The 25,944-nt window shown below is 49.0% G+C and overlaps 9 protein-coding genes across 9 annotated transcripts; 7 read left to right on the forward strand and 2 right to left on the reverse strand.

Moving 5' to 3' along the window:
• Positions 1–785: 785 nt before the first annotated feature.
• Positions 786–2,705, forward strand: TRUGW13939_02631 (uncharacterized protein; the record flags this gene model as incomplete). The annotated part of the gene is made up of 3 exons (XM_035485822.1): positions 786–1,103; positions 1,165–1,699; positions 1,759–2,705. 3 exons carry the CDS (start codon positions 786–788, stop codon positions 2,703–2,705), a joined length of 1,800 nt encoding a protein of 599 aa, XP_035341715.1.
• Positions 2,706–4,415: 1,710 nt separating this feature from the next.
• TRUGW13939_02632 (uncharacterized protein) lies at positions 4,416–5,184 on the reverse strand (the record flags this gene model as incomplete). The annotated part of the gene is made up of 3 exons (XM_035485823.1): positions 4,416–4,663; positions 4,715–4,784; positions 5,083–5,184. 3 exons carry the CDS (start codon positions 5,182–5,184, stop codon positions 4,416–4,418), a joined length of 420 nt encoding a protein of 139 aa, XP_035341716.1.
• Positions 5,185–6,243: 1,059 nt separating this feature from the next.
• TRUGW13939_02633 (uncharacterized protein) lies at positions 6,244–7,257 on the forward strand (the record flags this gene model as incomplete). Its single annotated transcript, XM_035485824.1, has 3 exons — positions 6,244–6,500; positions 6,566–6,951; positions 7,016–7,257. The coding sequence occupies 3 exons, from the start codon at positions 6,244–6,246 to the stop codon at positions 7,255–7,257; spliced, it is 885 nt and encodes a 294-aa protein (XP_035341717.1).
• A 211-nt stretch (positions 7,258–7,468) lies between these two features.
• TRUGW13939_02634 (uncharacterized protein) lies at positions 7,469–9,389 on the reverse strand (the record flags this gene model as incomplete). Its single annotated transcript, XM_035485825.1, has 5 exons — positions 7,469–8,118; positions 8,178–8,458; positions 8,514–8,723; positions 8,780–9,294; positions 9,381–9,389. The coding sequence occupies 5 exons, from the start codon at positions 9,387–9,389 to the stop codon at positions 7,469–7,471; spliced, it is 1,665 nt and encodes a 554-aa protein (XP_035341718.1).
• A 1,028-nt stretch (positions 9,390–10,417) lies between these two features.
• TRUGW13939_02635 (uncharacterized protein) lies at positions 10,418–12,001 on the forward strand (the record flags this gene model as incomplete). The annotated part of the gene is made up of 1 exon (XM_035485826.1): positions 10,418–12,001. The coding sequence occupies one exon, from the start codon at positions 10,418–10,420 to the stop codon at positions 11,999–12,001; it is 1,584 nt and encodes a 527-aa protein (XP_035341719.1).
• A 764-nt stretch (positions 12,002–12,765) lies between these two features.
• On the forward strand, positions 12,766–13,462 carry TRUGW13939_02636 (uncharacterized protein; the record flags this gene model as incomplete). The annotated part of the gene is made up of 3 exons (XM_035485827.1): positions 12,766–12,782; positions 12,848–13,008; positions 13,071–13,462. The coding sequence occupies 3 exons, from the start codon at positions 12,766–12,768 to the stop codon at positions 13,460–13,462; spliced, it is 570 nt and encodes a 189-aa protein (XP_035341720.1).
• Positions 13,463–14,707: 1,245 nt separating this feature from the next.
• On the forward strand, positions 14,708–16,214 carry TRUGW13939_02637 (uncharacterized protein; the record flags this gene model as incomplete). Its single annotated transcript, XM_035485828.1, has 9 exons — positions 14,708–14,719; positions 14,784–14,819; positions 14,903–14,916; positions 14,976–15,039; positions 15,103–15,360; positions 15,409–15,835; positions 15,886–15,998; positions 16,070–16,127; positions 16,183–16,214. The coding sequence occupies 9 exons, from the start codon at positions 14,708–14,710 to the stop codon at positions 16,212–16,214; spliced, it is 1,014 nt and encodes a 337-aa protein (XP_035341721.1).
• Positions 16,215–17,159: 945 nt separating this feature from the next.
• On the forward strand, positions 17,160–20,348 carry TRUGW13939_02638 (uncharacterized protein; the record flags this gene model as incomplete). Its single annotated transcript, XM_035485829.1, has 15 exons — positions 17,160–17,802; positions 17,862–18,150; positions 18,213–18,226; positions 18,278–18,416; positions 18,466–18,578; positions 18,633–18,760; positions 18,876–19,089; positions 19,137–19,248; positions 19,303–19,350; positions 19,397–19,460; positions 19,509–19,601; positions 19,657–19,742; positions 19,797–19,870; positions 19,934–20,040; positions 20,115–20,348. 15 exons carry the CDS (start codon positions 17,160–17,162, stop codon positions 20,346–20,348), a joined length of 2,358 nt encoding a protein of 785 aa, XP_035341722.1.
• Positions 20,349–20,962: 614 nt separating this feature from the next.
• Positions 20,963–24,498, forward strand: TRUGW13939_02639 (uncharacterized protein; the record flags this gene model as incomplete). The annotated part of the gene is made up of 2 exons (XM_035485830.1): positions 20,963–21,481; positions 21,556–24,498. The coding sequence occupies 2 exons, from the start codon at positions 20,963–20,965 to the stop codon at positions 24,496–24,498; spliced, it is 3,462 nt and encodes a 1,153-aa protein (XP_035341723.1).
• Positions 24,499–25,944: the final 1,446 nt, after the last annotated feature.

Here is a 25,944-nt window from a genome sequence, read left to right on the forward strand (position 1 = left end):
GAGCAAAGCAAAGCAAGCCTAAGGTAGGTGGGGGGCGCCGGCTCAGGTCACGGTCACTAGGGAGGACTCGATCACCGCCTTCTCACCAGTCGCTCTCTCCTTCTCCCCCTCTCTCTTCCTCGCTGCTTCTACGCACTCCTCCCATCGCCTCTTGTCCTTCCCTATTTCTTCCTCCCTCCCTCTCCTCCTCCTCGTCCAGTCCTCTTCTGCCGCTGTTCATTTTTTTTTTAATTCCCCCTGTGCGAGTTTTCGTCCCCTCGCACTCCCTGGCTGGACTCCTCGACTGTGGAAATTCGCTCAGCTGAATTCCTGCCTCCGCCCGCCCACGATCGCATCGCGACGACACGCCGGCCATCTACGTGAGACAGCTGCTGCAGAGCGTCGCTCTCAAGACGGTTTGATTCATTATTTCTACAGCGGAGTGTCGTTGTTTTGGCACCTCATCTCGTTCTCATCTCCGGTCTCCGTCGGAAGCAGCCAAAAACTAGCGGGAATTTTTCCATGATCACGCTCTGCCCATCCCGATCCCGCCTCGCCGTCTCTTAACTCTACCACCACCACTACCACCACCACGCCACCATCACTCCTCGTCGTCTCGTAACGCGATCGCCTCGGTCAACGACGGACCTTCGATCATCCTCTGTGCTGCCTCTTTGACTCGGAATAACGCGCGCCTATGATCTGCTAGCTTGGCCCCTGTCCTTTCTTGTTGTGTTTATTTTTCATTCCTTTTTTTTTTTTTTTGAGCCCTCGAAATTGCGTTCGACTGCCCTTTGGTTTGCAACATGTATCACGACAACCCTTCGTCGCGCTCCCCAGGGTCGCAGCGCCACCAGCAGCCTTTGCACAGGCAACCTTCGCGTCAGTTCGATGCCTACGGTCCAATGCCGTCCAACCCTTACGAGGATCCCCTCGCCCGGTACGATACAGGCCGGCTGGAGCGGCTGAACCCGCTCCACGCCGGCTCCAACTACGGCTACGAGCTTTCAGGCTCGCAGACTTGGAACCCAAACGGATTCAGCGGAGCCCACACTCTCGGGGGTATCGGATCTGCCACCGGGCGGATGAAGCCATCTGGCCGAGGCAGGACCGGATTGCCTACGGTATGTTCTTTTCTTCTTCTATTTTTTGTATACTGCCATGCATGATCACTGACTCCTCCAGACTTGGTTGGACCACCAGCCAGGCGCTTCTCCCTTGGGCGGTCTCGCCCCCGGCTCGCTGTCGGGCTCTCAAATGCAATCGGCTTCCAGTCAGGACGGCGACGATGAGCTGATTCCGACCGCAATTGTGATTAAGAACATCCCTTTCGCCGTCAAGAAAGAGCAGCTAGTGCAACTCATGACCGAGATGAACCTTCCACTGCCGTACGCATTCAACTACCATTTCGACAACGGTGTTTTCCGCGGCCTTGCTTTCGCCAATTTTACTTCGGCCGAAGAAACAGCAACGGTCATTGAGATGTTGAATCATTTCGAACTTCAAGGCCGCAAGCTGCGTGTTGAGTACAAGAAGATGCTCCCGTTGCAAGAACGAGAGCGCATTGAAAGGGAAAAGAGAGAACGCCGCGGGCAACTAGAGGAGCAACATAGACCCATGCCCAACTCGCAACTGCAGACGCAGAGTTCCATGTCGTCCCTCGCATCTCACATTCCCGCAACATCTCCGTCTCCAGTGTCCCAGCGTGGTCCCAAACTAGGTACGTCTACGATTTTGATCCCATTATTATTAGTCCACCATGCTAACCTGCTTAACCAGCAGACTGGTCCACAGACGTGGATCTAAACGACAGCCAGACTTTGCAGTTTTACTCGCAGATGCTCCTTTTCAAGGAAGACATGGGTCGCGAAGCCCTCATCTTTCCATCCAACTTGACTCCAGTCCAGCGACGCACCGTTCACACTCTCGCACATAACATGGGTTTGGGCCACGCATCCCGCGGAACTGGTGACCAACGTCAAGTACACGTTTACCGACCTGCCCCTGGCTCCAATGTCAGCCCGCCTCTGTCTTCGATACCCGCCACTGTGCAGGCCACCGATGCATCTCGCCGTGGCCTGAACCGCGCCGCCACAATTGATTTTGGAGAATCGCGCAGTGAGGGGCCAGGCCCGTTTAACACGCTGCGCGGCCAGAGCTCAACCTTTTTGGGCGTGTTGGAGTCACCAGGTGGCTTCGGAAATTCGCAAAACCTGCGCGCGGCCAAGTCCTTTGCTGACTTGCGCTCTTATACCCCGTCTCCTGTGCCATCGTCTGCCAGTTTCCCTGCCAGTCTTCAGACCAATGGAGCGCGTCTTCAGCATCAATACGATGCTGCCACTAGCGGAACATCGAACACGCCAACCCTGACACCAACGCCCTCCGGTGCTTCTCTCGGCATGCAACGCGACGACGGCCTTCTTGTGAACAGCCTCGGAAATCTTTCCTTGGGAACGGGCCTAGGTGGGCCATCGAGCAGCCCTCGACGACTGCGTGGAATGTTCTCGTGGGAACAAGACAACCAACCCACAAGCGCGGGAACAATTGGAAGCAACCGCTCTATCGGTGTGGGATTTGACAACCAGTCACAGGAACGAATTCCTTTACGACAACCTCGCGGACCAGCTCCGGAGCGTGGCCCCGGCTTTCGACGCCAAAACGGCCACCAATCACGCGGCAGTGATGAGCTCCGATCTGGCTCTGGTGTTGAAATAATTGTTGAATAGATTGATGATGACACTTTCTTCTTGTCCGACCGACATATGAACAGCAAAGAAGAAATATGCACGAAACCAAAACGACCAAAACATAAAACAAAATTATCACGAAATTTGTTGTAATTCGCCCTCTCTGATCTGGCGGGCTTAACGATTCGATGATGGACGACGAGATGACTCGAAGAGCAAGAACAAAAAAAAGAGAAATACTATTTCCGAGAGAAGCCCAACACATGATTTTTTGAGAGCCCTATCTCTTATCTGATGATTATTTTGTTAGATATATCCATTGGGGCAGCCCAACATGAATACGATTGGATGAGACCAAAAAAAAAAAACGCAAAAAAAAAAAAACGCCGTTTTTGATAACGACTGGAAGATTCTGTTTTTCTTTTTTCCTTTTTTCCCCTTTTTTATTTTATTTTTATTTTCCTCGGTATCAAAACGCATGAGCTGAGAGCATCGATGAGCATCCGTTGTTATTACAACCCGGTTATTTATATTAATCGCTATGAAAAAAGAAGAGCGTTGTTTGATTTTTTTTTCTCTTAAAAAAAAACCACCCTGCCATGAAGAGATGAATTAAGACGAAATTCTTTTTTATGCGTTTGTTGATGTTGGAGGGAGAAGAAGGAGAGAAAGGAGAGGAGAGGAGCGAAGAGAATGACATAATTATATCCAACCCCCCATATTGCATACATGTTTGGTTGACTTAGTTTGGTTGCATACTTTTCATGTTTGTTTTTTTATATGTATATGGGTTCTTCCTTTTTGCTTGCTATGCATTTTCCCCGTCGAGTTTCTTTTAAATAACCACAGATTTTGCATTGTCTATGCATTGTCTATGCATTGATGCAATCAAGTCTATTGGTTTATATTTTTTTTTTTTTTACGATCGACATCTCCGCTAATCGAATTTTTTTGGTTTTTGTTTGACTGACATTGGGGGTATATTGGGAGGGATTCGTGTTGGGGTTTTTGCATTTGTTAGTTTTTGGAATCTGATTTCTTTTTATTAAAAAAACAATTTTTGAAATTATAAATTGACCATATTCAATTATGTAACATTGAATTTTTTTTTTTTTACATTAGTTGTGTTGAGGACATAATGGCATGAATTTCATGGATGAATATTCACCAGCATCGATATCAAACTAGTCTGTCTACCTACACTCGCAAAATTCAATTTCAAAAACAATTGATATTTAACGCACTGCAAAAAATGAAAAATGTCAAAATATTAATTGATGTGAAGATTTCGTGGATATTAGTTGATACATGTAAATCGATCGACCGTATCCAAATATCATTAGCGTGTTATTGCATCGAAGCAACTAGCTGCTTACATATAAATGCTCGACTTCTTTTTACCCTTTAATTTAAAACAAACAAGCTATACTGATTCCTAATTCCCTACTTGTACATTAGACAAAAGCGTAAAGCAAAAACAAAAAAGACGACTGGTCAGTCGTACCATACAGATCCGAAACAGCAAGGTCAACATCTAAGAGTCGCCTCTCCGGTGTATTCAACTGCATAAACTCGAAGGAACAGAAAAATAAACAAAGTTAAAAAAAAATAAACAAGACCCCATACACCGCCGTTGGAATTTCGGCTTCAAAAAAGAAGCCACAGACATAACCGATAAATCAAAAGGGTAATCAGAAATTGATGAAATCATCATGTTGCGTAAGCCGTGTCCGTCCGAGGATGCGATCCTTAAACCTCGGGCTTGTTCTTCTTCTTCTGTTCGACCTTGAGAAGTAGTGCACGGTTGATACGGGGCAGCACACCTCCGTAGGCGATGGTTGCGCGGATCAGAGTGTCCAGTTCTTCATCACCACGGATGGCGAGTTGCAAGTGACGCGGCGTGATACGCTTAACCTTGAGATCCTTGGCCGCGTTGCCGGCCAATTCGAGAACTTCGGCGGTCAGGTATTCGAGGACAGCAGTGACGTAGACAGCAGCTGCGACGCGTGTTAGTTTGAAACAACTCGAGATGAATATTTATTTCGTACCTTTAGCACCAACGCGCATCTTGTTTTGCGTGTTGTTCTTCAAGAAACGCTTGACACGACCGCATGGAAACTGTACAACTTGTCAGTCAAAACCTCAATAAAATGCGCGTACAACATTTGACGGCAGGCTAATAGGCTTGGGATGGCTCATCCATCACGCGCGTTGGAAGGAAAAAATTTTCAGCGTGCTTGCCGATGAAACAGCAGCATGCGCAAACTGAAATTCGTAATACCGAGTCCTCCTCGACGCGTAACGGTAAACAGCCATCCTATCGCCATCGCCATCAAGTCGCATGAAACACAGAAGCCGATCGCGCATCGCGGGGACTGTATCGGGGCTCGAGAAGAGAAGGAAATCCGGTACTGACCTGCAAGCCAGCCTTTGCGCTGTGAGACTTTTGGGCCTTCCCCGCAGCGTCCTTGCCAGGGGCACCTTTGCCACCGATGGATTTTCCCTTGCCGCCGGCCATTTTTAATTTTTAAACTTTTCCTTCCGGGTATAACGATGATCTGGAGCGATGTCGGGGTGGAAATCGTTGATGAAGCGTGCGAGAATCGAAGGTTGGTGGGTGAAGCGGAAAGCCGGTGGCGCGTTTTTTGTTGTTGTTGGAGACTTTGAGAAATGCCGGTCGCTGCCTCAGTTCGGGAGGCTGGGTTGATGGGCCCAGCGCGCTAGGCCGCTTTCGGCCCGCGCTGGTCAAGCTCGCTTCGCGATGCACTGACTACCGATCGCCATCGACGATGGTTACAGTTCACGCAGTCTTGCTGGGTAGACTTAATTGACTGGTCTCTCGCCGGCCGGACATGTCAGGAGCTCTGCCAGTCCTAGGCGGCGTCCGTTTGCAGCAGCGTGCTATAGAGCAGCATCTTGGTGGGCGGCCAGCAACAGTCGACAATCAGGCGGCAATGCATGAGATAATAGAGACAAGGGCCGTTAATGCGAATGATAGTCTTGCTGAAAAGCGAGGACCGACTCGTCCCAGTTGCATTTGCAGTCTGGCAGTGCAACACGAGTAGGCGAGGCTCAAGAAACGACAAGGCAACAATCATTCAAGCAAAGTCGCGAACTACATGTATGGCGGAGGTGAGGGCCACGGGCAGCCACTAGTCCCGGTACGGCAGGCGTCACGTGGGTCTGGTCATGTGACTTACCACGACTCGGATAACCCTAACCCTAATAACCCTAAATGTTTACAACTTGGCCTAGAATAATTTGACTAAAAAAGGCATAGCTCTTATTTGCGCGCGTTTTTATTGCTACCCGCCTAGTTATACATATAATAAATAGATATATATTCCCTGCCTAAACCTATCATGGAGCCGGGGTCGGAGTCGGACTTTGAATCAAAGTCCAAGTCCGGTTCCCCGGCCGGACGTGATTGGCTGGTTCATGGTATAGATGAGGAAAGCATGTTTGATATTAATTTCCATTCAAATATTTCCAGGTATAAGTATCTGCTATCTCTAGGGAGGGGACCCTGCAGGAAGTTCCACTTTCCGACCTCGGTTTCAACAGACTGCCTTACATCATGGATCCATTCAACTGTACCTTGCAGACATGTTCAATAGAGTACGCATTCACTCAATACCAGCCAAACATTGCCGCCAATTCCGTTTACCTCGTGGTATTCTCCATTTTCCTCGCCGGCCAGGTTGTGCTGGCCATCTGTTGCAAATCATGGAGCTATAGCGGCTTGATTATATGTGGCATGATTCTGGAGATACTGGGGTACATCGCTCGGATACTCATTCATACGAACCCATTTTCGTTTCCTTACTTCCTCATGTACGTCAAGCTCATACTCACATCATCCTTTGGACTGCAGCCGCTCACTCACAATCCTAAAATAGGAATCTCACATGCATTGGTCTCGGTCCCGTCTTGTTTAGCGCATCCATCTATCTCTGTCTAAGTCATATCGTGATTCTCTATGGCGAGAAACTGTCCTTAATCCGGCCCAAGACATACGTCTTGTTTTTCCTATGCTGTGATGTTGCTTGTCTAGCACTGCAAGGTGCCGGCGGTGCCGTCACATCCATAGCAGTCCATAGTGAGCAACTTCGACAGGTCGGAACTCGGATCTTGATAGCCGGCCTTGCCTGTCAGGTCGGATCTTTGGTTGCTTTTATAACATGCAGCATTTTATTCTTTGTGCGCGTGATGAACAGCCCGCAGCTGCGACGCAAAGACACGGAACAGTTACGGCAAACGAGGAAATGGAGATATTTTCTCTGCGGTATGTTTTCGCTTTTTTCCCCTCGTTGATGAAAATAGTAATACTTACTATTTCTAATGTCTAGGGCTGGCCACAGCGGTCACAACCATTCTCACGAGATCCGTCTTTCGAGTAATCGAACTGAAAAATGGTTTTTCGGGCGGTCTGGCCAACGATGAGGTGGCTTTTATGATCCTGGAAAGTCTGATGGTTGTCATTGCGTGCATACCCTTGACAACTTTTCATCCAGGGCTTTTATTTGGCGACCTTTGGTATAAATCCAGTTTCTTCTCACGTCGAAACGAGCCAGTGCTCGAGGAAATATAGCCGGATAGTATTAAAATGCCGCTTTGCAGATGCAGGCACAAGAGCAACGAAACAGAAAATATTGCCTTTTGACCTTGACTATTCCTGTTATTATTGTACACGAGTATATTTAGCTGTATAAAAACATTTGGCGCCGATAAAGGAAAAAGTAAACATTGAAAACATGCGTAGTCGTATATTAACTAAATTCATATAAAACCATAACCGGCCGCTACGCCCACTCATGCAGTCTGTCATCTGCGGACCATGGAAAGAAATTAGACCACTGGAAATCATACCAGTTCATGGAAGTCAAATAGTCACTGTCTTCCTCCATATCAAAAGTCAAAGTATTGTTTGAAGCAATCAGGCCGTGGGAACCATAGCCCATTTCTCCTGCTTGAGCAGGCTCGTTCGGGGCATAATGCCTGTTGAACCAATCTTGGATAGGTTTCAACCACGCCATATGGGAAAAAGGGGGATCGTTATGACCTTGCTGCTGGTTGGGGTCCGCGGGCACGGTCAAGGCTTTCATCCGCTCCATGGCGAGATCTAACATCATTGGCATGTTCAACTCTTCTCGCAGGTGTTGCGTGCAATGAAAAACAGGTAGCTCGCAAGACGCCACCGCAAGTTTGCAAGAGATGACTATGAAATATCCAATTTGCAGCCATTCAGTATGGTTTGACGCTCGCTGTATTTGTGGGTCAATACATTTCATATATATGAACATTTGGTTTGCAACCGTGAGGCCATCGAGCAGAGCCTGAATACGAAAGTCTGACCATTCTGGCGGCGGGAGTTTGGAATCGCTTGGTCGATCAAAAAGACTGATTTGACAGATGTGCAGCTCGACTGTATATTTTTGCAGAGCTAGAAGATCTATTTTACTTGCGTCAGATGAGTAATATTAGAGAATATGCCTGCTAGGGAGTTAATACAGTTTTCAGTCAAGTCCGGGGGTATGCGAGATTTGCAGATGCGGACTCTTTCACGAAGAGTTTGAACCGATGACCTCAGGCCGGAGTCGTCGGATGCATGCAGATGCGGCGAATTAGAAATAGACAAAGCATCGGCCTGTTCTAGAAGATGCTGGAATCGGGTGATGTGACCAAGTAGGTGGTCAGTGGGGAATTCGGCGATTTGAGCAAGTGACTCTGCACACTCCTCGATGAAGGACGAGTATGGGAATTTGCACTTCTTCTGGAGGAGAACGCCCAGACTGACAACCAAAACCGGTCAACACAGTTAAGAAACAAGGTAAACACTAGACTCACGACGAAGAAAAATAATAACAACCGATAAGAGCTCGCTGTTCAGCTGCTTCACTTGGGTTCTCGGGCGAAAATCCTTGTTTTGGGCCAATGGCCATGCGTGGACGGGAGGTGCGAAGTTGTTTCGGCTGATCTATTTTTCGCTGGTCGACGATGCTGATGGCGAGGTGAAGATAAACCGAGTATCTTTCAGGACCCGAATGACAATGACACCTGAACAAGATCGATTAGGGTTTTTCGAGTAACAAAAGGATGATGAATCTGCGGACCAAGCAACATGAATCAACAACGCTTGCAACATCTTGACCGTGAGCATGGCATCAGAGTGCAGTTGTTTGTTGATTTCAGTCTGAACTTTTTGGACCAAAGCCTCTTGTCTGGCAGGGGCTTCATACGCTGCTGCCGCAAGAATGGCCAGCAATAGTAATGTTTCACTCTGCCGGATCTCGTCCAGCAGCGTTCCCGGAGGAAAAACAACAAAGGGAAAATGAAGCGCCATTGAGCCCTGAAAATGGGCAACGAGAGCACTGGCCTGTTCGAACGATACGATAGTCGATGCTTGCTCGGCAGGTTCGAGACGAGCATCTAAAAGCTTGTTATCGGGGTGGGAAATGGTCGTCAGTAGCTTGTCCAGCTTTGATTCTAGGTCACCGATTCGCCTTTCTCTAATAGTCAGCGGGCCAAAGGCAGCCAAAACATGCTGTTCACTTACGACGTCCTCTTCGCCGGCGCTCTGCGTGAGACAGCCGGCCGGAAGAAGCATTCTTTGCCCAGTCGGTAACATCTGATGGCAAATCAAACATCAGCTTAGTGAAAATGGTTCCGATCTGTATCTTGCTGAAGATACATGTATACATCCCGCCAACGAACCTGTCGCATTCGTCACGTTGAAGATTGCGTGAGCAGCGAATCTTACAGCGGACACAGTTTTCGCACGTTTTGATGTGTCGTGTTGCAGTCATGATAGCAGCAGTTTGACTCGTGGCCAGGCAAAGGAGCATTTATCGGGGCCGGAAACCCCAGCATGGCAGTAATCGTAGTACTACTAGTATCAACTACAAGGGTACTAGTCGGATTTTTTTTTTCCGCTAAAGTCCGAGGGGCAAATGAACTTACACTGAGGTCACACGATGAAAATCATGAAGCTGTATCTATAACGAAGTGTGAGCGTTAGCGCGGTCGCCTTGTGATGGTTGAAGCCTGGCTGCGGCGGGCTAACACTAACCCATGCCAAGACTAAGCATGACTTGTTTACCAGTTCTCACAATAATCATTAATTAGGGTGGGTAGTTATTAAGGTAGTATTAAAATGTAGATTTTATTAGCACGTACTTAATGCTTTGGGTATTCTATAAATAGAAAAAAATAGCTTCCTAGGCTTCTTTAAAGAGGCTTTTTTGGGGGGCTTCTAAAAAGACTTCTTTAGGGGGGTTTCTAGGGGGTTATTAAGGGCGATTCTTTGAGGAAGGAAGCTTTGAAGAAGGAGGCTTTGAGGAAGGGGTTCTTTAAGAGGGTTTTTAGGAGGGCTTCTAGAGGGTCTTCTATAAAGAAATAACTCGATGATATAATTGGATACAGTGAGTTATTAGTAATAATAAATTAAAACATAATTAATCTATATCTATAAATATAGTGTTTACAAAGATTTATAAGTAAAATTACAAGGGGCTTACACGAAAATCGATTTTGTCATGTTTTCTTCTCGCCGCTCGCCGTCAATGGGTACTGACCCAGAACGACTTGACCACAAAGGGCGCATTATTGGACTATTTGCAAGCGTTTTCATTTCTCTCTATATATATGGCTGACATCTAGCCTTTTATTATTTCCTTATGCAATCTCTTCCCGTTTTACAGAGGAACTAATCCACCCTTCTAACTGACAATATTCGCCTTGACTACGAAGCCATGGGTCTGCTCGACTTACCAAATAAATTACTATATGCAATATCAAAGGAAGTTAAAAACCTACACTACTGTGATGCCCTCAGTACTTTATATGCATTTACATTGACGCATTCTGTTCTGTGGCGATTGTTCGAGCCTGTGCTTTATCAATTCGACATGGAAACCTACAAAGGCCGCGCACTGAAATGGGGCGTGGATAATGATGCCGTAGAAACCGTGGAAAAGTCTCTAGGCACAAGAACATGGACCCCGGGTCATCCTATGTTGAGTGAGCTTCTGATGAAAGCAGCTAAGTGGGGATTTGTAGCCATTGTCAAGCTTCTTCTTGATCACAATGCCGATATAAACCACTACATAGTCCCTCCCTCTAGTTTTCACTTATATGAATTGCGGAACCCTATGTTATGCGCGGTAGAAGAAGGGAAAACCGACGTTGTCGAGCTTTTGCTCGAATACGATAAACAAGCTGTTAAATTCCGTGACCCGGTAGGGATCCCAGGCCGCATCCCTGCTCATATAAACTCACCCCTTTTTTTAGCAGTGAGAAGAATCCACGTTGACATTGTGAAACTACTGGTCCACAAGGGTGCCTTGGCTGTGGGACGTCGTGAAACCAGCGACCCCTTGGTGTATGCTGTATTGGAAGGAAATTTAGAACTGCTGGCTGCTCTTCTTGGAGAAGTACACCCTCAAGACAGAGCATATAAGCACAGACAGGACATTTCTTTTCCTGCCGAGCATCTCGCCAACCTACTCAAAAAAGCAATCTCTGGTGACGATGTTGAAGTAGTCGGTCTTCTTCTGAAACACGGTGCTGATTTCAATAAGATGAAATTAACCAGTGATGAGGATTATTATGATGGGTTTAATTACGGGCATTATTATGGAGAGAAAAAATTTGAGAGGCTTAGCCGTCACATGTTGGAATATCTTCTCAACAATGGTCTCCCGTTGGACACGCGGAAAGCGTGGGGAACTGCCCTTTGGCATAACGTTGTTGAGAAAAGAGAACTATTACACTTGCTCCTCGCCCACCCACAAGGTCCGAATACTTTTCGAAAAAAGTACCCCGTTCTCCTCGAAAGGGCGATCTGGCGTCACAACAAAGATGATACGGAGTTTTTGTTGCAGCAAGGCAAAGAGTGGCGTACCCCAGCAGATCTTTTTCCAGGTCTATATTCAGCGATATACTCTGGATATTATGGTTCAGCTGCGAGACTTCTCTCATGCGGTGCTCCCGCCAACGTACCTCCTGGGTTTACCTTTTTATCACAGGAACACAGCCGATACCGTCGCCATATCATACGACCGCTACTATGGATAGCCACGAAGGGTGACAATCTTAGATTAGTGAAGTGCCTACTCGAACACGGTGCTGATCCCAATAAGATCGCTTTCCCTAACCACCTGAAGAGCGCGAAAAATGCTCTCCAACTTGCTATTGACCGTAAAAACACGGATATTGCAGAGCTGCTGTGTGATTATGGTGCAGTTGCGGCCAATACCACGTCGCATGACAGGAGCTACACAATGCGAGTAGTCCAGCGAGGCAATCTGAAGCTGGCTGAGAGATATCTCTCGTAGATGACCCGCGAGCAAATTCAAGAAAGGGGTTACCTGCAGGTGGCTACTGGCATGGGCAATGTGCCCATGGTAAAACCGCTGTTGGATTATGGAGTGAGTGCAACAACTAGGCTGCAGCTGGACCACCGAAAGATTCCATCGCCGATAAATGGCATGCTAATGAGCCACTATGCAACGTATAAAGGCCATAGAGAAATTGCGCATATGCTTCTGAAGTACATGTTTGCGAGCTGATCAGGTAGTTGATGTTTTGCCCGGTAACCTATTATTTGAGAAATCCTACATTCATTTATCCCATGAATTTTCCTTCTAACAGTTACACGTATTTCCGGTATTTGGAAATTAAACATATTTCAAATGTTGTCCGAATGCAAATAGAATTGTCTCCAACTAGCATGAACTATATATATATATATCAATTGATATATGGATATATGGATATACTATATGCGTGTCAGTCAGACTAGAAGGACAATAAAAGAAATAAGACAGGAAAATAGCAGCTGATTCGGACAACCAGTGATAATCCGATTACACTTAAACTCCTGCAGTTGTATAGATCGGGCTACCATCCGGCCCGGCCGAAAGTGCTAGAACAAATTGCTGGGCGGGTCACGTGGCAACCGGCGAACTGTCCTTAGATTGCGCGCGCCGAGTTTTTGCCTCCTTATCACCCTCACGCCGCCGTCCTTTTCGCTGTCTTCTCTGTCCTTGTTTTCGTTCTTACTCTCTGTGTACGGAGATTGCATTCGCTAGCCGCCATCATGGTCTCTGCTCAAGTGTGAGTGTTGTTCATTTTCTGCGTGGTTGCGCAGTATACTGATGCCTTTTTTTTTCCTACTACAGAACCAACCTGGTTATCATCCTTGGGATGATGCAGGTCTCGAAGCGGGTTCCTTTCGATAACCCCGACGTCCTGCTCGGTGTTCGCATCGCGTACGCCGTGTCCAACTTGCTCATTTTGGGCGTGTATCTCTACGTGCAAAGCGTGATCAACCGGAAGAAGGGTACTTATCCACATTCGCATTTGCATCACTGTAGGCATCTTGCTGACCTTTTCTCTTACCAGATATGACCACTCTCAAATACGTTGAGCCTGCGACCATGGGCTCCGGCGAAGAACCCCGTCCGGTCACGACGACAGTGATGGAGTACGACAAACAGCAGCTGCGCCAGCTGATGAAGTCGCAGATGATGGGCGTTGGCATGATGGGCGTGATGCACCTGTACTTCCAGTACACCAACCCGCTCCTGATCCAGTCGATCCTGCCGCTCAAGGGCGCCTTTGAGTCGAACCTGGTCAAGATCCACCTGTTTGGCAAGCCGGCGACCGGCGACCTGCAGCGCCCCTTCAAGGCCGCGGCCGGGTTTATGAACATGGGCCAGGGCGAGATCAAGAGCGACAAGGCATCGATTGAGAGCGCGGAGAAGAACTATCGGGGTGGTGTCAAGGAGGAGTAGACGGGGCAGTGCTGTCTGCGCAAGACCTGCATTTTGCTGTTTCTTTTCCAAGTACACATGCATCTTCGGATTTCTTTCTTCATCCTTACGACGAGGCAGATATGATATGCACTGGGCTGTCTGTATTTTTACATTGCATTCTTTCCGCATACCTTACCGGCAATAGTAACTTGATAATCTCGCACTTGAGGCAATATTGTAGTTGGTCACCGAAAGTTTGTAGTTTGTCAGCACAAACGTCACGGGCGAATGTCGGTGGCAATGAGACGAAACAAGTGAGTCATTAGTGATTAGAAACTAGGGCTATTTGGGTCAGCTGGTGATCAGAGGCTGCCGGTGAGAGATTGGGGAGAGATCTCACTGCGAGATGGAATAAGAAATAATGTTATTACGCATTGGTGCTTCACTTGCGGATATTAATAATAATAATTCGCAGTCCAGTTATCCCACGTTCTAGCCAGATCGATCCTTGTTCATGGCCAATTGATCCAGGAACGGCGATGCGATTTGTCCCCGGTGAGAGCATCGATCAGCGAGCTAGTCAGCATGCCACCAAGTATAGTATGCCTTGCAGTCAAACTTACGTGTACGGTATGAAACGGTAAAGTATAATATTAGCTAGTTAGCATCGGATGCAGCGGCCCATGTATCCATCCATCTACTCCATTATTATATTATTATTGTAGTATTACACCACATCAAACTGATGATGCCGTCACCACGAGACATGCACGGAACACGCGATGATTCTTCGCCTCGGCAATCCTGCTAACAAGCTGGATAGCCTAGGCTATGCGCACGAGTATTTATCGTCGCGTCGGAAGCACACAGAGACACACACGGCGCTCATTGGCCAGCAGGGCTGAGTATATCGCCGTTCTTCCTGTTTTGCCCGGTGTATGAAACCGGAAAGCGTCGCTGGCGGATGCGGCAATTCGGACTTCGGGTCGCCCGCCTGAGGGTAGCTTCTGTTTTGGTATTACGGTATTTATGACCAGTCGTTGCGTCAACTCACCGGGTCTGCCTCTTTCGGCTCTACCCCGCCACACCCTGCCCAAGCTTCTCTTTTTAAATTTGCCGTATCCTCTCTGTGTTTTTCTTTCTTCCTCTTTCTCTCTCTTCTCTTGTATTACCTCTCTCAATCCATTCTATCCCAGCTTTAATTACCCAAGTGAGTGCTCCTACTTCTTATCTCTTTGGCCCACCCCGCTGACAGTGCCCCGCGCAGAGCTCGACACCGCAAATATGGTTACCAAGGTACGCTGCCACCACATCCATCGCGAGAAGGGAAAAAAAGGAATAAAAGCTCATGCCATGCTAGATCGGTATCAACGGATTCGGCCGTATTGGACGCATTGTAAGTTGCTCTGCTCTGCTCTGCTCTGCTCTGCTCTGCTCTGCTGAGATGTCCTAAAAGCTGTTTACTAACCAGAGAAACAGGTCCTGCGCCACGCGTATGACGCCCTCCCATCTTTCGTGTTGGAAACAAAGAATCTCTGACTCCAAGTAACAGTTTCGAGCACGGCGAGGCTGATGTCGTCGCTGTCAACGACCCTTTCATTGAGACCCACTACGCTGTACGTCGACTCGACCATCGGATATCTTATCCGCTTACAGACACTGACATTTGACACCCACAGGCATACATGCTCAAGTACGACTCGTCCCACGGTCTCTTCAAGGGCACCATCGAGCACGAGGGCGACGAGCTCATCATCAACGGCAAGAGGGTCAAGTTCTACCAGGAGAGAGACCCCGCCAGCATCCCCTGGGGCGCCAGCGGTGCCGACTACGTCATCGAGTCCACCGGTGTCTTCACCACCGTCGACAAGGCCTCGGCTCACTTGAAGGGCGGTGCCAAGAAGGTCATCATCTCTGCTCCTTCTGCTGATGCTCCTGTAAGTCTGTCCGTGTTAATTGTCAAGTCCTCTTGCTCATCCGGTTAGATGTTCGTCATGGGTGTCAACAACGAATCCTACACCAGCGACCTCAATGTCATCTCCAACGCTTCCTGCACCACCAACGGTCTTGCTCCCCTTGCCAAGATCATCCACGACGAGTTCGGCCTCATCGAGGGTCTCATGACCACTGTCCACTCCTACACTGCCACCCAGAAGACCGTCGACGGTCCCTCCGGCAAGGACTGGCGTGGTGGCCGTGCTGCTGCCCAGAACATCATCCCCAGCAGCACCGGTGCCGCCAAGGCTGTCGGCAAGGTCATCCCCTCCCTCAACGGCAAGCTTACCGGTCTGTCGCTGCGTGTCCCTACCTCCAACGTCTCCGTGGTCGACTTGACCTGCCGCATCGAGAAGCCCGCTTCCTACGAGGAGATCAAGGCTGCTATCAAGAAGCACTCCGAGGGTGAACTCAAGGGTAAGTTTTGTGACGATTATTATCGTGAATGCTTTGCTGACATGCACCAGGAATCATGGGCTACACCGAGGACGAGGTTGTCTCCACTGACATTCTCGGTAACAATGCCAGCTCGGTCTTTGACGCCAAGGCCGGTATGTCGCTGAACTCCAACTTTGTCAAGGTATGTGTTATCTATTATTCCGCCATGAATGTTTCTTTTTATATTTGATTTTGTTTACTAACAATAAACAGCTCATCAGCTGGTACGACAACGAGTGGGGCTACTCCCGCCGTGTCCTTGACCTTGTCCGTAAGTATTTCTGCATCATGACATGGCCCAAGATAGCAGTGCTAACAGTCCACAGTCTACACCGCCAAGGTCGACGGTAACGCCTAGGATGAGGCGCAGGCTTTCCGAAGTCTGCTGTAAATGCAGGAAACTCACGACATGGACATGCTTGCTGGCTTTTCTTGGAAAGCGCAACAGCTCTTACAGATTGGAGAAGAACGAAACAAAATAGTGTTGACCGATTTTTCTGCCATGATTCCGGAAGCTGGTGGGGGTGAATGATCGAGAGGCTCTTTAGTAGAACAGATCCATCTAAAGATGCAATGAATGAAAATAATAATGATTCTACCTTAACACTATCCATGCTTTGGCCAATCTTACGTACAATCGATGACTAAGCAGGATGTTTACTTGTGACTATAACTACAGGCTGCATCAAAGGTTATTACCATGCATGCATTTTGGGGTGTTCGAGGTTGCATATAGTAGTCCAATATTCATTTACTCATTGAGTATTTTTTTTCCACCTCATACGTCTGATCCTGCTCTGTTGTTTTCCAACTTGCTTCAAGCAACTACCTGAAACGGGTCACGTGGTGCCCGAGCTAGCCAGCACCGAGGTCCGTCCTGCCCTAGATCGACCGTCCGTATCACTGTCTCCATACATGCAAAGAAGCAGCGCCGCCTTTGTGACCAACGCTCCGAGTTCTGCTTGCAGCTCTGCTAGCTTTCATCCTTTCTTTTTAAGCTTTATTTATTTATTTCTTTGTCTGTTTGAGTTGTTTTATATCCAAACTCTCGTCTTTTTGCGAACCGTGTGTTTTTTTAACCTGCTTTGCTCCAAGTTATCAAGGGCACAGAATTGGACTCTTCAGTTGATTTTTGAAAGGCCATTGAGACGGGGCGGTTTGTTTATTTTATTTTATTTCTTCATTTTGGTGTCTTGGGCGAAGTTTTCATTCACACTGGGGTGCATTGCAGACGGCCACAACAAGGCCATGAAGGAGTAACCATCTCCAACAGGTTTCTCTGCTACCTCCCACCAGTGCAAAGATGGAGGGGGATGAGGATACCGTGATGGGCGAGTCAAGGTCTCTGACCAGCTTGGCCCCATCCAGCCTGGCAAACCATGCAGCTACATCGGTAGATGGCCCGTCTACGACTGCTCTTCAGCCATCATCTGTTCTGGGTTTGCAGCCGCCAGCTGCGCCAGTGCTGTCGCCGCCTGGCCTCTCATCAGATTATAATTCAGCACCTTTATTGACAAGTTCTTATACGCCAGATCTCCACGGACTGACTCGGTCCATTGAAGATGAGGCGTTAAACGCGGTCAAGTCTAGCGAAGAGTCTGATAGTCTCATGGAGGAGAATTCCGACTGGTCTGCCGACGACCCAGCAACGTCTTCCGGCCTGACTACTGCCAATTTGGCTACTGGTCTTTGCTACGACATTCGCATGCGCTATCATTGCGAGGTGCGCCCCACGGCTGATGTCCACCCTGAGGATCCCAGGCGCATCTATTATATCTACAAGGAGATATGCCTTGCCGGCCTCGTTGAAGATCCAGAGCTTCCAAACTCTATCAAACCCCTCGCTCCGCGTCCTTTGCAGCGCATCGACGTTCGAGATGCCACCGAGGAAGAGGTTCAGTTGGTTCATACGGATGAACATTTTAAATTTGTCGAGAATACACGCCGTGAGTTTTTTTTTTTTTTTTTCTGGGTGTTTCTTTAAATAGTAGGCTAATAACAACAGACATGCCGGATGAGACCTTGATTCTGCTAGAGGAATCTCGAGACTCGATTTACTTTAACCAGCTTACATTTGCTTCGGCGCTGCTCTCGGCCGGCGGAGCGATTGAGACTTGCCTGGCGGTTGCGACGCGCAAGGTCAAAAATGCCATTGCAGTCATTCGACCGCCAGGGCACCATGCCGAGCGTGACAAGACCATGGGATTTTGTCTGTTCAATAACGTGTCAATTGCCGCCAAAGTGTGTCAGCGACAGCTTGGCGAGTCGTGTCGGAAGATTTTGATTGTTGACTGGTGAGTTTGTTGTTTCTTTTCGCTTGCACTGGCTGTTTTTACTGTGTACTGATTGTTTGCAGGGATGTTCATCATGGTAGGAACTATTGTTTGTCGGACGTAGCGCGTTTGATCTGACATTGAACAGGAAACGGCATCCAAAAAGCGTTTTACGACGATCCCAATGTGCTCTATGTATCGATGCATGTGTATGCCGATGGTAATTTCTACCCTGGAGGTGAGGAAGGTAATTGGGATCATGTAGGCGAGGGCGCTGGTATAGGAAAGTATGTATCAAGTTTCTTTCTTTCTGGCCATGTCTAATTGACGTGTAAGGAACCTGAATATTCCATGGAAATCCCAAGGCATGGGCGATGGAGATTACATGTTTGCATTTCAGCAAGTTATTATGCCCATTGCAATCGAGTTTGACCCAGATTTAGTGATTGGTAGGTTTTTCTCTTGCTTGGTGTGTAGAAGCGAAACTGACATGCATTTTTCAGTGGCTGCTGGGTTTGATGCAGCAGCTGGCGATGAGCTGGGAGGGTGTTTTGTTACTCCAGCCTGCTATGCGCACATGACACATATGCTCATGACGCTGGCTAATGGAAAAGTTGCCGTGTGCCTTGAGGTGGGTTCTTTCTTTGCTTTCCGTTTGCCTTCCTTCTGTTTGCTTTTCCCTCACTTTCCCTCCACCGCGACCTTGATTCTACCGTCAACCTGCTAAGACACCACAACATTAACAGGGTGGCTATAACTTTCGCTCAATTTCCAAATCAGCTCTTGCCGTCACAAAGACTTTGATGGGAGAACCTCCTGCCAGGCTCACAGCCACCACAGCGTCAATCTCAGCAGTGCAGGTGGCGCAAACGGTCATGGCTGCACAGTCTAAATACTGGCGGTGCATGTATCCCAAGGCCCCGCCAGCGCAAGAGGGGCTTTTTACTGACAGATTCCATGGTAAGTAGGCAGACGATAATAAATTTGGATATACCTGACAACCCCAGATGTCATCCGCCAGTACCAAGCCAAGCAGCTATATGACAACTACAAACTCACAAGCCTGTGGATCTACCGCGCGACAATCTCCAAGTCCTTTGAGAACCAAGTCTTGGCTAGGTATATTTTTAAAAAAAGGAAGAAAAAAAGACGAAAATGGCTAATACATATTAGTGCAAACTACGACAGGGCTGTCCCTTTGATCGTCATCTTCCACGACCCGTGAGTTTTATTTCCATCTGAATCACACGGATACTAATGACCGTAGACCTGAGATGATGGGTATACACCATCCTATTACAAACAAACTCGAGCCTCACAATTGCTGGATGGTATACATGCTCCCCTTTTTATTTGAATGATGATGCTAACTCGGCCAGGCGGATGCTGTCAAAGAGTATATTGCATGGGCGACCCAGAAGAACTATGCCGTCATCGACGTGAACATTCCAAAACACCTGAGTGAAAACGGGGTGCGTTGGCTAGTTGACTCTAATTCCTGGCTTCTAAGCTGACTATCGTTAGCAGGACGCGGGCAAGTTTGAAGAAGAGGACGCAGACCGTCCCACCCAGACCGAAGAACTGGCCGGGTACTTGTGGGATAATTACATTGAGTATGGACATGACTTGACAAAGTAAGTCGATAGCTAACAGGCTGATAGACCTAGTGAATCGACTCACATATTCTTTATGGGAGTGGGCGACGCGTTCTTCGGGGTGGCTAATCTTCTCATCAACCGAGGTGAGTGCGAGTTTGTCATGTATACTAGAAGAGAAAAAAAAAAAAAAAACTAACACCGTCTAGACAGCATATACCAGCGCGTCAACAGCGTAGTGTCATTTGTTTCTGAAAACCCCGTGCGAGCCGTGGCGTCACCGACTCAGACATGGCTATCCAGGTGGTACAAAGACGTGAGTTTTTTTTTTTCGCTCTCATCTCATATCTTGAATAATATCATGTCTCCATAATACTGACTCGTGCACAGAACTCTCTCGTCTTTGTCTCGTACACCCACGGACTCTGGCACAACGAAGGCCGACGCAAACCATCCAAGCGATACGGGCGCCTGCTCGAGTCTCCCAAAGTCGGGCTCAATGAAATGCTGCTGCACCACAAGATGGAAGTGGCCGAGTGGATCGACACGCGGATCAGCATGCACATCAGCAGCAGCAGCGAGGAGCCCGAGGATAACGACGATGCTGGGATGAAGAAGGAGTAGTTTGCTCGCCACTAAGTATTGCTTATTGCTCGTGATAGAGCCACCAAATCGTTGCGGTGCTGTAAGGTGTCATTGTTTGGTTCGCTTTTATTTCCCAGTCTAGTACAATGATGGTGATAAACTAGCATGTCAACTTATGCTGCATGATGCGCTGTCTGCCAGCGCAATACGTATTACCTGTATCTGTAGTAACGTGACAGCCAATTGATCGGTGAGCGGCAAAGACGCAGCGCCACGCGCTTAGAGAGCACTGATCAGCGGCTGGGCCGGAATGCCTCCTGAGCAATTCTCTATTAGTACCTTCTAGTACTAGTAGCTGGGTGGTCTCAGCTCCACGCGGACCCAGCAGAGCGGATTCCTAGTTACCTCAACATGGCACTTGGAATCGTGATCGCCTCCCCCTCTGGCGCACTTTCCGGCCGCTTTCCTCTACCATTATTCATCATCCCTGGCCTCTTGTGCTCATAACTTGGGCCACATCTTGCTTATTCTTATTCTGCTTTTTTATCCTAGCATCCTCATCTCGCTGACGCGATCAATCGATCGATTGATTGATTGATCCCATTGCGTGCGTGCGTGCCTGCAAACAAGTCAAGGTCACCCTTGCGTCGTGAATGTCTCCAAGGTCCTCAACAATCCGTTTGTCTCGTGCAATCACCCCGTCATTGAACAGGCCTACGACTCGCCCTAGACTATTCGTACTACTACAGAACGAGAAGAAGAAGAAGAAGAAGAGTACGATAACCGTTAGCACGACTTTGCCTCGCCAATTCGCCGCCTGTATCATCACCCCGCCGTCGTTTCGCCGCCTGGTGGATCCGCCTCGCTGTTTCAGCACTTCACCATTACTGTCCTCTTCTTCTTCTTTTTTTGATACTGCTCCTCCTCCTCCTCCCTCTTCAACCTATTCTTCACCCCCTCCGACCACCATGTCGGGCGCTTCGCATCTTGCCGACCGGCTTGAGAAGCCAGAGTTGGACGACCGCTCATATCGCGTGATTAGACTGCCCAATCGACTGGAGGCCCTGCTCGTGCATGATCCGGATACTGACAAGGCCAGCGCCTCGGCTAATGTCAATGTGGGCAATTTCTCCGACGATGATAGCATGCCCGGCATGGCGCATGCGGTAGAGGTGAGTCTATACTTTGTCGTCTGTTGTTTGTTTTTTTTTTTTTTTTTTCACTGTCTAATGTTTTCGCCTGCTAGCATCTTCTGTTCATGGGGACGGAAAAGTACCCCAAAGAGAACGCGTACAACCAGTATCTCGCCGCACATTCGGGCTCGTCAAACGCATATACGGGGGCAATCGAAACAAATTACTTCTTCGAGGTGGCTGCGACGGGAGAGAGCTCTGATGGGAATGGAGAGGCGAACAATGGCAATGGCGTCACCAACGGCACCAGTAATGGTACTAGCAATGGTACTAGCAATGACGTGTCTAGCAGTACTTCGTCGTCTTCTAGTCCGCTGTACGGTGCGCTCGACCGTTTTGCGCAGTTCTTCATTGCGCCGTTGTTTCTAGAGTCGACGCTGGATCGCGAGTTGCAAGCAGTCGATTCGGAAAACAAGAAGAACCTGCAGAGCGATTTGTGGCGGCTGATGCAGCTGAACAAGTCGCTTTCCAACCCCAAACACCCCTACCACCATTTCTCAACCGGGAATCTGCAGACCCTACGCGATGACCCGCAGGCACGCGGCGTGGAGATTCGCAAAGAGTTCATCAACTTTCACAAGAAGCACTACTCTGCGAACCGCATGAAGCTGGTCGTCCTGGGACGGGAATCTCTCGATCAGTTGGAGAGCTGGGTGGTTGAGCTGTTTTCCGGGGTGCACAACAAAGACCTGCCGCAGAACCGATGGGACGAGGTACAGCCGTTTTCGGACGATCAGCTGTGCACGCAAGTGTTTGCTAAGCCAGTTATGGACACGCGGTCGCTGGACATTTATTTCCCCTTTTTGGACGAGGAGGATCACTTCGAGACTCACCCGAGTCGGTATATCAGCCACCTTATCGGTCATGAGGGACCCGGCAGTATTCTGGCCTACATCAAGCAAAAGGGCTGGGCCAATGGTCTGTCGGCGGGCGCGATGCCTGTCTGTCCAGGATCTGCTTTTTTTACCATCTCTGTGCGTCTGACCGAGGATGGCTTGACTCATCACCGCGAGGTCGTCAAGACTATCTTCCAGTACATTGCCATGATCAAGGAGAAAACGCCCGAGCAATGGATCTTTGATGAGATGAAGAACCTGGCCGAGGTTGATTTCAGATTCAAGCAGAAATCGCCTGCGTCGCGCTTCACCAGCCGGCTGAGCAGCGTGATGCAGAAGCCGTTGCCGCGCGAGTGGCTGCTCAGTGGGAACAGCTTGTTCAGGAAATTTGACTCTGAGCTGATCACCAAAGCGCTGTCGTATCTGAGAGCGGATAACTTTAGACTCATGATTGTGTCGCAGGAATTGCCTGGCGGATGGGGCTCCAAGGAGAAATGGTATGGAACAGAGTACAAGGTGGAAAAGATCCCCGAGGATTTCCTCGGTGAGATCCGGGGTGCTCTGGCCTCGTCGCCTTCGGACAGGATACAAGACCTGCACATGCCTCATAAGAACGAGTTCATCCCGACGCGCCTGTCGGTGGAAAAGAAAGACGTTGCGCAGTGGGCCAAAGCGCCCAAGCTCATCCGTCTCGACGATCAAGTTCGTGTGTGGTTCAAAAAGGACGACCACTTCTGGGTGCCCAAGGCCACTGTCTACGTGACTCTGCGCAACTCGCTGGTCTGGGCCACGCCCGCCAACTCGGTCAAGACCAAGATTTACTGCGAATTGGTGAGAGATGCGCTGGTTGAGTACTCGTACGATGCCGAGCTGGCGGGACTGGATTATAACCTGTCGGCGAGCATTTTTGGTCTAGATGTGTGTGTCAGCGGTTACAATGACAAGATGTCGGTTCTTTTGGAGAAGGTCACTTCGACGATGCGCGAGCTTGAGGTCAAACCGGATCGGTTCAAGATTGTCAAGGAGCGGTTGGCGAGGGCGTATAAGAACGCCGAGTACCAGGCACCATATTCCCAAGTGGGAGAAATGACGCGGTACCTCACGTCGGAGAAGACGTGGATCAACGAGCAGTATGCGGCGGAATTGGAGCACATTGAGGCGGACGACGTGGCCGCTTTCTTTCCTCTGCTCTTGCAACAGAACCACATCGAAGTTCTGGCGCACGGCAACCTGTACAAGGAGGACGCCTTGAAGATGACAAACCTTGTTGAGAAAACGGTTCGCAGCCGGCCACTGCCACAATCGCAATGGCATGTTCGCAGGAATATGGTCTTCCCACCGGGCAGCAACTACATCTACGAGCGGCAGCTGAAAGACCCTCAGAACGTCAACAACTGCATTGAGTACTATCTCTACGTTGGCTCGGTCACGGACGACAAGCTCCGTGCCAAGCTGCTCTTGTTTTCGCAAATGACCGAAGAGCCAGCATTTGACCAGCTGCGAAGCAAAGAACAGCTGGGATACGTTGTCTGGAGCGGCGCGCGCTACTCGCCCACGACAATCGGATACCGGGTCATCATCCAGAGCGAGCGCACGGCGCAGTACCTAGAAGGCCGCATTGACGCGTTCTTGGGCGAGTTTGCACAGATGCTGCAAGACATGACCGAGGAGGAGTTTGAAGGGCACAAGCGCAGCATCATCAACAAGCGGCTCGAGAAACTGAAGAATCTCGGGTCTGAGACGGGTCGTTTCTGGACGCATATTGGGTCCGAGTACTTTAACTTTTTGCAGCACGAGATCGACGCTGCCAGCGTGCGCGGCGTGACCAAGGCCGACCTCACTGCGTTTTTCAGCCAGTATATCGATCCCAAGTCGGAGACGCGCGCCAAGCTGTCCATTCACCTGAACTCGCCGGCCGCTGATATCGACAAGCAGCTGCCAGTCGACACCTCGCAGACGGCCGAGGGCGCGGACTCGCTGCACGGGCAAAAGATGACGAACGGGGTTAATGGCGAAAAGCAAAAGAACCACCAACAGACTGCGCGCGAGCCCATCTACGTGACGAATGTGCCGCACTTCAAGGCGTCTCTACCGGTCAGCGCGGGTCCCTACCCCGTGGTTGATCTGTACGAGTTTGAGGATTTTGATTCGAAGCTGTGATGTTTAGGGCTGTATATCTAGATGTGTAGAAGTAGACTTAGATCATACATTATCATATCGTCAATACCGTACTATATACATGGATAAATATCATAAGAGTATAGAATATAGTAGAATATAGTATAGGGTCTGATTGGCCGACCCAGTGTTTTTGCGGGGCTGTCGAGCTCCACCGCGGAATTGCAAGCTTCAAGTCACTTTCACTTCTGTCTCGACTTGTCTCCAATTGCACTCGCATCACGATTTCTGCTATTTCCTGCAGAGCGAAATATATACCCCGAAAAAAGAAAATGTCGAGCGTCACGACGCCTGCGATGCAGAGCTCGCGCCCGTGCGTTGCTTTCCACTAAAACCAAAGCTCTGGTGGCTTTTAAATCGCTGATGGCTTTAAATCGCTGATGTTTCAAAACAGACCCATCGTCCCCAAATCGTTCGACGCAAAACAACCGCCGACGATCCGCCTGTATCCCCTCTCCAACTATACCTTTGGCACCAAGGAGAACCAGCCCGAGGAAGACCCGTCGGTGCTGGCGCGGCTGAAGCGGTTGGAGGAGCACTACGATACGCATGGCATGCGACGCACCTGCGAGGGCGTGCTGGTGTGCCACGAACATAATCATCCGCATGTGCTGATGCTGCAGATTGCGAATGCTTTTTTCAAGCTGTACCTCTCTCTCTCTCTCTCTCTCTCTCTCTCTCTCTCTTCTTTCATATACGAGTCTATCTAACTGAAAAAGGCCAGGGGACTATCTACACCACGAAGACGACGAAATCGGCGGCTTCAAGTCTCGTCTGAACGAACGCCTGGCCCCCGTCGGCTCGCAGTTTTCTGGCGAAGGTGTCAACGAGGACTGGGAAATTGGTGATACGCTGGCGCAATGGTGGCGGCCGAATTTTGAGACGTTTATGTACCCTTTCTTGCCGGGCCATGTTACGCGTCCAAAGGAGTGCAAGAAGTTGTACTTTATCCAGCTTCCTAAGAAGAGTATGGCTCTCTTTACATTCTTGTGTGAATGCAGCTAATAGTCGAGGGTAGAGGTCCTTAGCGTGCCCAAGAACATGAAACTGCTCGCCGTTCCCCTGTTTGAGCTATACGACAACACAGCCCGGTACGGCCCTCAGCTGTCGGCGATTCCGCACCTGCTGTCGCGCTACAATTATGAGTTTGTCGACGAGAACGACAATGTCGTGGCCGTCACCCCGGGCACACAGCACACGGCCGTTTCCGGTCTCAAGACAATAGTGCTTGCCGGGGGTGAGAAGACGGGCGAGGATACCGGGATGGAAGATGTGAATACGGGCGAGGCAAGTGAGGAGAAGAAGCAGGATGGCGATGAGCAGATTTCATAAACCTTTTTTTATTTTCCCATCAGCTCGAAAGTTTTATTCTGTTGGGTGGAGTTTTTTCTTCTTCTTCTTCTTTCTTTTTTATATCATCATCGGCGT

Source organism: Talaromyces rugulosus, chromosome II (genome assembly GCF_013368755.1).
Source record: "Talaromyces rugulosus chromosome II, complete sequence".
Classification (NCBI taxonomy): domain Eukaryota; kingdom Fungi; phylum Ascomycota; class Eurotiomycetes; order Eurotiales; family Trichocomaceae; genus Talaromyces; species Talaromyces rugulosus.